The sequence below is a fragment of the Argentina silus genome, assembly GCF_951799395.1.
Source record: "Argentina silus genome assembly, chromosome: 14".
NCBI lineage: Eukaryota > Metazoa > Chordata > Actinopteri > Argentiniformes > Argentinidae > Argentina > Argentina silus.
The window spans coordinates 15,629,455-15,641,164 of NC_139668.1; the positions used below are offsets into that span (position 1 = coordinate 15,629,455).

General features: G+C 47.5%; 1 protein-coding gene across 1 annotated transcript; it reads right to left on the reverse strand.

Annotated features, from left to right (window-relative positions):
* Positions 1–423: 423 nt before the first annotated feature.
* On the reverse strand, positions 424–2,093 carry LOC310814868 (chloride intracellular channel protein 4; the record flags this gene model as incomplete). The annotated part of the gene is made up of 6 exons (XM_083684412.1): positions 2,030–2,093; positions 1,653–1,762; positions 1,315–1,440; positions 1,068–1,174; positions 771–952; positions 424–585 (listed from the first exon to the last, which is right to left on the reverse strand). Exons 1-6 carry the CDS (start codon positions 2,090–2,092, stop codon positions 424–426), a joined length of 750 nt encoding a protein of 249 aa, XP_083540538.1. The 5' UTR covers position 2,093.
* Positions 2,094–11,710: the final 9,617 nt, after the last annotated feature.

Sequence of the window (11,710 nt, forward strand, 5' to 3'; positions counted from 1 at the left end):
ACCAGACAGTAAACAATACATATGAGCACTGTGCAACCCAACCCAACCAGCGAGTATACAAGGATACACACACACACACACACACGCGCACACACACACACACACACACACACACACACACACACACACACACACACACACACACGTATAAGACTTACATACATGTCTAATTCCAAACCAATTCCTAAATCCTTGTTGGCCCTCTGATAGACTAGGGTGGTGTAAGTGCTCACTTGAACCCCGCTGTCCAAATCTACAAGTGGCGGCTACCAAGGTGTAAGGAATAGGTTAGAGGGACTGGTTTGGAATTGGACCTTCCTCTCACTCCTGCCTCCGCATCTCTTTCCGTCTTTCCTTCCACACTCCTCGCTCCATATTTTCCTTCTCCCTGCTCCCTCCCCCCTCTGCATCACTCCCCCTCGGTTATTTGATTATTTTCGCCACGTCCAAGTAAGCAAACTCGATCTCACGCTCGGCGGGGCAGGTGCTGGTGAACTCCTCCCTCTGGTAGGCGTGGTTCAGGTACCGCCACACCCCCGTCATCTCCGTTGGGATCTCAAAGCCACGGTACTTCCTGGCCACCACCTTGGACAAGACAAAGAAGGATCAGACAGAGGTCAGGAAGTAGCCCCTACAGAGATCAGATATCCTGGTAAGTGAAAAAGTACAAGTGATGGAGTTCAGTGACAGAAATGTCTGTAGAGGACAGTACATCCATTTATCAGTGATCGAGGTCGGTTTTGGGTGTAGTTAGTGATATCGGCCGGTACCTTGAGGATGTGTAGTTTGGGCAGCAAGTTGCAGTCAGCCAGTGTGAGATCGGACCCGTCCAGGAAGCCGCGTGACGACTCCTGAGGGTCGTCTGTGCTGTTGGCGTCTATCTCCTCTACCAGAGGAGTCCGCAAGAATTCATCCAGCCGCCGCAGAGACTTCAACAGGGCCTTCTCTAGAGCTACACACACACAAAGATGCAGCACAGGGTAAGCAAACATAGAGACAAACACACATCACATACTCACAAGAAAACCATACACACACACACACACACACTTGACATGGTCTTTTACCGTCATTAGTATCTTTGCGGGGGTTCTTGATGTAGGCTGAGAACTTGGCGAACACATCAATACCTGCTGTGTTTGACTCTGGGTGCTTTGCCGCCAACTTAGGGTACCTACGTCAGGGAGACATGTTATATAAGACAACGGGATTGGTGAGGAGGATGTTATATCAGGCTTCAGGATTGGACAGAAAGGATAAATATACAGTGAGATTTCAGGTTTTGGATTGGATGCCATGGTAGTGGGCGTGTACCGTGGGGGCGTGAGCCGCTCCTCCAGGAACTCCTCGATCTTGTTCACGTCGACCTTCACTTCCCCGTTAAACGTTACAAATGGAGGGTTGGTACCCGGGGCAAGATCCTGAAGGTCCGCTGGTTTCCTAGGCAACAAAACCCCAAACATTCCGATTTTAAGACTTTATTGAACAAAACCCAAGACAAAATGAAGTGACAAAAAAAGGTTTCACTTTGATATGTGTGTGTGTGTGTGTGTGTGTGTGTGTGTGTGTGTGTGTGTGTGTGTGTGTGTGTGTGTGTGTGTGTGTGTGTGTGTGTGTGTGTGTCTGTGTGGTTAAATGTGTGTATGCAGTACCTCTTGAGGTCGACAGTGGTGACGTTGAAGATGACTCCCTTCAGCCACAGGATCATGAAGAGACGCTGAGAGAACGGACAGTTCCCAATGCTCTCACCATCACTGCCAGCCTAGACACACACACACACACACACACAAGATGATTCATATCAAGTCATGCATACACATCACTACACCATCACTTAAAGACAATACACACAACATTCAATAGCCTTCTCTATCCACTAGATGTCCTGCGACATCACCAAATAAGTTCTCCAAACTTAAAAAGCCTAAACCCCTGGGCAAAGACTGAGACATCTCTATTATGAGGTGTTTCTGGTAAGTTAAGTGTGTTGCAAGGAGAATCAATTTTCTCCAATCTCCAGGCACCTTACCTTCACAAACAGCTCGATAGTGGGGAATCCCAGCTTTTTAGCTGCAATGTCGAACCAGGCCATAATAAACACTCCAGTTTAGGTTTGCAATATTGAAAGAAGGGGGTGGACACCAGCTGAGCCCACCCCTCCCCTATTGAGGCTTCACTTGTGACCACTTATAACCACTTATAACCTGCAAAGTCACCCAGGGATCTCTGTGCCGCTGATGCCTAATGGAAACCCTAATCAAAAAACGAAAGATCAATTTCACTTCGCGTGCCTTTCACAAAATGTTTGCCCTGCATTTCCATGGGCTCCACCAATTCACTACAGTCAGCACACCGCCAGAGAGAATGCTCCAGTCGGAAAAACAATACCAAGTCATAGCCAATGAATAGGATCCACTTTCAGTCCAGTTCTGTTCTGACAACGGCTCTCTGTCCGAGTCCGGTCCGTTTGGGTCCCCAGGTCGTGGGTGGGTGTTGGACACACGGACCGAGGGGAGGGGACAGGACAGTGAGACGGTCACGCAACACACCCTCTCTCTGTGAGTGCACGTGGCTAACTATCAATAGACACACTGTCTGGGTGTTTGCCTTTCTCTTACCCTGAGGTATTGTTGCTGCCGGCTATTCAGCCATTCAACCACATGTTTGTCTTTTTTACACTGAAACGAGCACCAAGAGATGACACACACAATCAGCTAAGTGAGTATAGTTGCTGCTATAGCTAATTTACTAAAGTACAGCTAATCTTTTCCCATTCAATCTGCATCCTCAAAGTTTCAAAATTGCTTGAGTAATAACGATTCAGAAACTCAGCACCCTACATCTCTATCATGTTGTGCCAGGACCAGTTTCATTTATCACCAAACAACAGTAGCTTTAAGCACTCACTGCACTTGGTGACCTGGAGTCAGTTGTTGTGGGTACTGTAGCTGTGTGGGCTGTTGGAACAGTGAAAGGTCTGTTCTGAGGTCAGTGAGTGGGTGATTATGGAATCCTCTGCCCCTCACTAACAGCATCAATCTGACCCATACTGCCATCAGAATGGAACATATTTTTCACACCCACGAGAGCACACGAACGCACAGACATACACACAAATGCACATTTGCGCACACACACACACACACACACACACACACACACACACACACACACACACACACACACACAAACACACACACACACACATACAAGACTCTTGTTCTTTCATCTCTCATCAGATACTTTTTCTATTAGGTAGCTTGGGATGTGAGTTGGTAAACGTGTGGTGTGTGTGTGTGTGTGTGTGTGTGTGTGTGTGTGTGTGTGTGTGTATGTGTGTGTGTGTGTGCGTGTGTTTAATAAAGCACTTCGTAAAGGCTCCTCCTCTGTCCCCACAACCCCCAGTCAGCCAAAGACCAGCAGGCAAGCTAATCAGCTTACAATCAGAGAGAGAGAGAGAGAGAGAGAGAGAGAGAGAGAGAGAGAGAATTCAGAAGTATGAAGAGATTAACTTACTACACCCCCGACCTCCTACAGTACATGATAAAAGAGCTTGTGAATGGCTGGGCTGGGCTATGCATTCACAACATAAACCGTACAGGTTGCAGGATACCGGATGATTTTAGCCAAATCTCCACACAGAGGACAATCTGGTTAACACGGTGTTACACCATGGGTGTCGTGATAATGACATGACTATTGCCATCAGCAACTTACTTCACACACAAGTCATAGATCTTCTAACCAGCTCACGAGTTAGCGAGCTAGCTTTCTAGCCTTCTGTATGGTTTGTGTCATGATTGTGTTGTGTGTGGTCGATGTAGAGTAAGAGGGAAAGGAGGTCAAACAGAAAGATGGCTGCTTATTAGAAGTGTGCTTTCCCCTCTTCAGCTGTCGTACATCAGAGCATGTGGGGGAAAGGAAACAAGGACAGGAAGTCATTTAAGACTCAGCACCAACACTCATCTTCAAAACTCTCGGTAAGAGGTGAGGAATAAAGGATAGAATAACCATACAGACGGAAAGAAAGAAAAGAGGAAGGAGAGCCATGAAGGTGAAGATACAGTGTCTTTGGAAAGTATTCAGACCCCTTCACTTTTTCCACATTTTGTTGTCTTACAGACTCAATTTAAAATGGATTAAATTAAAAGAATTTGCCATCAATCCACACACAATACCCCAGAATGACAAAGCGAAAACACATTTTTTTAAATTTCAGTAAATTTATAAAAATTGAAATACAGAAATACCTCATGTACATAAGTATTCAGGCCCCTTGTTATGACACTCTTAAAATTAGCTAAAATGCAAAAATGTCACCAACAAATCACTCAATACGTTGAATTGAGTCCATCTTAATGCAAGGATAATAGTTCATGTAATTTTGGAATTAATATATTTGTTTTTATAGGGTCTCTGATTTTCATAGGAATCAATTACACACTGTGTGGATTAAGATGTCAACAAAATGTGGAAAAAGTGAAGGGGTCTGAATACTTTCCGAAGGCACTGTACATTGGAAGCAGCTATTTTTTGTTCCATGTTTTTTTTCCAGAGGCTTTGAAGCTTCTGAGAGGGGCAAAAGTGAGTGGTGCTTGCTCCTGTCTCCAGCCTCCAGCCTCCAGCCTCCAGCCTCCAGCCTCCACCTTCCTGCCTCCAGCACATGAATATACCTCAGGCTGTTCTCACAGCATGTCTACAGTAGGACAAAAGCCACCATTGTGTGTATGAGCGCCCTAGGGTAACAGGCCAGGATATTAGGACATTTTTCCCCAGGCTTAGTGCCTCAGCTGGGCATCAGGGCAACTTCATATCACCCAGGAATGTGCCTTTGTGTTCCTCAGGCTCTGTATGGGCCCAGCAGCACTCCAAACCTATAACCCTTTAATAACATGCGGATTTTAACCCAAAGTGATTTACATACAGTAGAAGTAACTCAGTATGTTCAGCATGTGGTCTCCACCGTGCCCCAACCAACGAAGGCATCAGAACCACAATATGTCAGTTAACTTGTTTTTGGATAATTAAGCATTTAAAGGGAATATGGCGGCATAGCACAAAGTCAAAGAGAGCAGTGCAAAGTGTGATCATGCCAGGCCATGGTCACTTATAGGATACATGCACCTGTTGCCATTGTGTGTGCGTGTGTGTGTGTGTGTGTGTGTGTGTGTGTGTGTGTGTGTGTGTGTATGTGTGTGTGTGCGTGCCTGCCTGCGTGCCTGCCTGCCTGCCTGCGTGCCTGCCTGCCTGCGTGCCTGCCTGCCTGCATGCGTGTATGCGTGTGTGTGTGTGTGTGTGTGTGTGTGTGTGTGTGTGTGTGTAATCAGCCAGAGAGGGGGAAGGGATTAAGATATCACTCTCTTAATGGGATGAGATAAGGAGATCAAAGTGGGATAACACACAAACACACACGCAGCCCTGCGCCTCACACTCAAAACACACATTCCTCGAACACAAAGACCCACGGAACATCACGCACACAATCCAAACACATACAAGGGCTACGTTCCCACAGACAGTCCAACATTACATGCAAACACACTGTATAACTGCACTGACTTTCAGGACAAAATGCATCGTTCATACAATCTCTGCAACAGGTTTTCAAAATGGCTGAACGTTTTTCGAATCAAATCCTGGCTTAGGCTTGATTAGAGCCAAGATACATCGTGTTCAACCCTGTCCTTTCCCTTCTACTACAGTATACCAAACCTCTGACCTGTTGAAACAAAAACAGTATGCATGAATGTGGTGCTAAATTAAATTCTCAGACTCTCCTCCACATACTGACATTTGTAAATGATAAAGCACTGTGTTACGGTGAACAATGTTCGAGTGAAAGATGGCCATCCCAATTACATTATCGGCCATTATCGGCCTCTATCTACAGCATGTAATGCACTGTAGCCTCCTCACACACTTCTTAATAGGTATAGGTTAGGCCTACTATACCCTATGGTGTTGTTACCCTGGGATAATGCCCATGTACTGGAAAGTGTTGTCATGGTTGCCATATGGTCTACACTGTTCAAGATGGAGGGGGAATACAGAAGCCACTTTCAGGCTAATGCTAACAGCATCCATCGCCCACCTTAACACTGACACATCCCGACAAGTAGCCATGTATACTGTATGCCAAACAGCGTTGCTATAAGCCAACCAGTACAGAGTTGACCACAACAGAACAGAGTCTGCTCGTTCCGCTAAAATGAGCGAGGGTGTTAGCCAGACTGTTTCATCTGACCAACTGACCAAGACTAGACACTGATTTATAAGTCACTAAGTAGCTAAGCTAAGGCAGGCTAGCTAGTGCTAGTGGATATGAGCTGTTATGGGGCTAACACAACAAATGCAGCACAATTGACAGTATAAGAAGGACCAGACATGTATTTGATTCTGGAGTATTCAGAGCCTGTTGACATCTCATTGCCTGCCAATAATCTGATTGGATTAGATGAGAGAGAGCGAGAGGGGGGGGGGGGGGGGGGCAGAGAGATCGAGAGATAGAAGTAGAGATATATAGAGAGAGAGATAAAAGAGAGTTCGGGAGAGAGAAGAACAGAGATTGTTCTCGATCTCTCTCTTAACACTATAAACACAGCTTTATACACACACATGGTGAAGCCATTTCTAGACCCCATGCACTCTACCCCTCCACCCCTCCACCCCTCCACCCCTCCAACCAACCTCAATAAACCAGTGTACTTCAGGCCTGGCTCTGGAGTGACTCACAGTGTGTGCAGACTTTTGTTCCAGCCGAGCACTTAGACATCAGATTCAGCTAATTGAGTCAAAGCATGCACCTCCTTGTAGGTCTCCACCAGGGTTTGGGAAACACTGATGTATTTCCTTGAACCCTTGAGAAGCAGTAGTACATTACCTTCACATAGAGGGAGATCTCGTACTCCTGGGGGTCTGGGCTGTCACTGTCCTCCCCCCGGGGAAGTGGACTTGCAATCTTCACGGACCTCCTGGGTATCGTCTTCACCTCAACTCGCACCTCCTTCTCTTTCTTCGCCTCCATTTTCCTCTCCTCCCTCTGGTTCGAGGGACACTCCTCCATCAGCACCACTCTCTTCTTCCTGACTGGCTCCTCCCTCCGTTTGGGCGACTGCGCTTCCTCTTTGATCACCTCCTTCAGCTCCTTTATCCAGTCTTTCCTCCTTCCAGGTGCTTGCGCCTCCTCTCTGGCCTCCTTCTTGATCCACTCCTGATCTCTCCTTTTATGGGGTGTCATCCTCTCTGCCTTCACTGTCACCGTCACCTCTTCTCTCTCTCCCTCCTTTTTCAATTCAGCCTCTTTCCCCGTGGGAGATAGAAGGACCTCCTTTAGTGCCGTCCATTTCACCTCATTCTTCTCCTCCTCCTTGTCCCCTGGTCCAGGGAGTCCATTCTCCGTGGCTGAGTTGTGACCTTTGACCTCTAAGTCCACCTCGCTTTTGTTCTCTTCCACGCTCATCTTCCTGTATATTCCGCTGACGTGATCCTTTACTGTGTCCTCCTTTCTCTCCTCCGCATGCACTGTTGCTTTCTTCCCTCCCTCCTTCTCCACCTCTTTCCTTCCTTCTACCTCTAACGGCTCATCTTTAGCAACAGGCCCTGGCTGTTCCGCTGCCACACTCCCTCCCTCTTCTTCAGGTTCAGTGTCATCATCAAGGTTTGAAACCGGCTCTTCCGCCATCACAACCCCTGCTTCAATGGTATAGTCTGGCTTATCCTCAATGACAGACACAGGATTTGCCACCTGATCCCCTCCTTCCGTAACCTGCACAGGTGGTTCCATCTGCTGAGCCCCTCCCTCCTCTGCAGGTCTGAGCTCATCCAGAGTGACCTCTCCCGGCTGTTCTCTCTCGGTGCCTTCTCCCTCCTCAAGCTCTATAGCCTCCTCAACCTGCTCTAAATCCTCATACTCATCCTGCTGTGCACCGTCCACTACAGCCTCACCAGTCTGTATGAATGGCTCGTCCATACCTTCGACTACTTTCTCCTCCTCCTCTTTTCTGGCTGCGTTGTCAGGCTCCAACTGCTTTTCTCCCTGCTCCTCCATACCTGTGCCTCCTGTCTTGTCCCCCCCGCTGGCTACATTATCTTCTTCACTCTGCTCCTCTACTTTACTGCCTCCTGCGTCCATCCCTGTGATGGCATTATAGCCATCCTGTTGCCACTCCTCCCTCCCCCCACCCCCTCCCTCGGCTGCCATCTCATTGTCGTTCTCCACCACCTGTGGCTGCTGTTCCGTCTCTGGGAAACCTCCCTCCTCTTTAGCTCCAGTCTCACCCTCCTCAATCTCATTGGACTGTGCCTGCGGCTGTTCCCTGCTCTCCTCCCCTCCCTCCTCTGTCTCAACTGGTGGTGGGACAACATCCTGTTGCTGCTGCTCTGATGTTTCCCGACAACCACCATCTCCTGTCTCTATTGCATCATCAGTAAGGGACAACGAGGGCTGCTCCCCAGTTTCTTGAAGCACCTCCCTTTTTGTCTCTAAAGCGCTTTCTTTACTCGTCCTTCCCTGCTCCTCTGTCCCTCCCTGCTCCTCCTCCTCCTCTTTTTCATCCGTAACTGTTTTCTGCTGGCTACCATCCTTCTCGTTCTCTGTGACTGCATTAGGAGACTCAACCTGCTCATGTTGTGCCTCCTGGTCACTTATCTCTGTCTCTCCGTCATCCTCATTGGCTGGATCATGTTTTGGCTCTGCCTCTTCCTGTCCTACATTGTGCTCTGTGTCTATGACCTCGTGATTCGTAGGCACGGCTTGACAGATCTCACTCGCTTGTATTCCGCCCCCATCTCTCTCTCCCTCCGTGACATCACCATCAATCGTGATGGCCATCTGTGTGTCCTGACCTCCACTTTGCCCTGTACTCTCCAAGTCGTCGGCGGGAGACACGATCTGAGGCGTTTCTGTCTCTGCACACGCGCTCTCCTCCTCTTTCCTCTCTAGGTCACCATCAGTAGATGGAGTTACCTGTTCTGTCGTCTTCTCCAACTCACTTAAAGGTGACTCAGTCTGTGTATTCTCTGCCGGTGCACATATCTCAGCCCCTTTCCTCCCTACTTCATCAACAATAGACAGCTCTGGTTTCTCTTCTGATTTTTTACCTCGCTCCTGTTCTTTTTCATTTACATCATCAATAATGGACTCGGTTTCATTCCCCCACTCGGTCTCTTCCACCCTTCCCTCAACTCTCTCTCCTCCCTGCCTCTCCTGTTTCTGTTCCACTTTCTCTCCTTCCCTCTCTGCACCCAGAGTTACTGACACCTCCTCTTCAACCTCCTCTCCTCTCTCCTCCTCTTCAACCTCCTCTCCTCCCACCTCTGGTGAGGGTTCTAGATCCATCACAGTTGTCTCCTGTTCTGATTTGTCGGGTAAACTAGGTGAAGGTGGCGCGAGCGTAGGTTTGCTCTCTTCCTCTGCGTCTCTCTCTCTCTCCGTCCCTGCGGACTCTGCATCTCTCTCACCGTGTTCCTCCTGCTGCTCACCACTCTCATCATTGTTCTTCTGCTCTGCTTCAATCAATACAACTGGCGCTGTGTTCTCTCCCTCTCCTCCTTCTCTCTCTCCCTCTGTCTGGCTGTCCTCCTCTCCAAACCCTCTCTCCTTTCCCTCTTCCTCCGGCTCCTTTCCCTCCCTCTCCTCTCCTCCAACAACCTCTTCTCCCTCTATTCCCCCCCTCCCATTAGCTTGCGTTGCCACTTCAACATTTTTAGCTGCGCCTCGCTCCTCTTCCCACTCTTCTTCCTCACCTGTCATCACAATGTCCTCCCCCACCTCCTCTGCCAGTTCAACCTCCACGTCGTCTTCATCCTTCTCATCCCCTTGTTCTCTCCTTGTTTCTGGATCGGTGCAGGGCCCTACAGGGCTGTGGCTGTAAGCTCCATTGGAGAGATCCAGGCTGAGTCCGGCTTCAGACTCGGCCATGATACTGGGAGACCGAGACACACTTGCAGGAGAGTGTCCAAGGTTCCGAGGAGTTGTGTGTCCAGGAGACAAAGTTTGAGGAAGTTTTGTGTTTTTTTGTGTGCAAGTTTTGAGGCAACTAGCTACGTCTCTGACCCACACACAGGCTCTTGCTTGTAGCTATGGGGCTCCGATCTGTGCCTGGGCAGTCTAAGTACAATCTCCTTCCTCTCTCTCTCTTTCTCCCTCTCTCTCTCTTTCCCCCTCTCTCTCTCTCTCTCTCTCTCTCTCCCTTCCTCCCTCTCTCCCCCTTTCTGGGGGATTATGTTGAGTTTCGGATGCTGATCCCCACATGACTAGCCAGCCTGCCAGAAATCCCAGAGCCCACAAGACCAGCACCAACCTAGTTGTGGTACCTCCCACCAACTCCCCTCTAACAACTTCCAACCCAACCCCTTCATCATCCTCCTACCCCCTCTGACTGCCTCTTTCGCTCCACACCATACAATACAAATATCTTAAGACTGTATATATTGTATTTTATATAATGTAGTTTGAATAAACAGATTGTACTTTAGGGAAGTCATTGGGGATGTCCCAAGCTTTCAATATATCCACGGTTGACCGTGTATAGTCTCTTATCCTCTTTCAGGATTTAGTGAGACCTATACTCACGGGGTAAGGCCAAGGGCATAGGCATAAAGCTCCCAATAGAATTGGGAAAGTGTATACTTGTTTGAATTATACTGCTTGCAACACTTAAGTTGTTCATTCGAGTCCTGCATTGGCCACCGAGTAGCCTACAGGCTACCTAAAGTTGCAATTGCCGAAAGTGCCTGCTGCTAAATTAGATATGGGAGAGGGTGCCATTGCGCCATAATCTATTGAAGAGATTGAGACTGGGAAGTTTTTTTTTTTTTTTCGAAAGAATTAATCCTTTGGAATTCACAAATTTTTCCCCATTGCATACATTTTTTTGGGCTAGTATATCTGTTAGTAGGCTAGGACTATTGGATCGTAGCCTACTACTGTACCAACGACTATACCAAAGATGTTCCCTGGCTAGTAGTATTCACTGGAGTAGACATGATGCAGTGTCCTGTGTCTACAGAAACGTTGTTTGATTTGAAGTTTAAAGGGGCAATCTGGGATTCAAACAAAAACAAAGCGTTCACCATGCCACTTTATTTGGTATACAGCTGAGAAATGGGGCTGGAGAAATGTAACCACTCTCAAATACATAGATGCTATGGATGCAATGACTGACATAAAAATGTTAGTTTTAACCATGTTTTGAAGCTACAGTGTTTGTTTACAATTAGTAAAACCGTAAAACAGGCTTAATTTGCGTTATGATGGGATAAGACAGTTGAACTAAGCTCATGAGGCATTTATAAGTCACATTCTTCAATCGTCACTAATTTTAAACTCCAAAAATCTCTTTAAAGCTAACAAATCTTACATCTATACAACGTGCACCAACACAGTTGGTTTCACAGTCTATTTCGATTAACGTATCACGGTAGAACAGGGTAAAGGAAGTGACAATGACAGCTGAGCTGACAGTGCCATTCACTTCAAGAGCGTTGCAATTAGGGCAATTGCTGCGTATATGGTTTTGACTTAAAACAGAATGGATAAGTCAAAGTCGTCGTGTGTCTATGCTCGGAGACAATCTTTAAATTTGTATGTCAGTGAAGCTGCGTTGCGACAGTTTGAAACCGGAAAATCGCATCAGCTGTTTACACACGTCATCTCCTTTATCCCGATGGCCTTTTTGATGTTTGCTCAATTCAATTAACTGAGAAATAT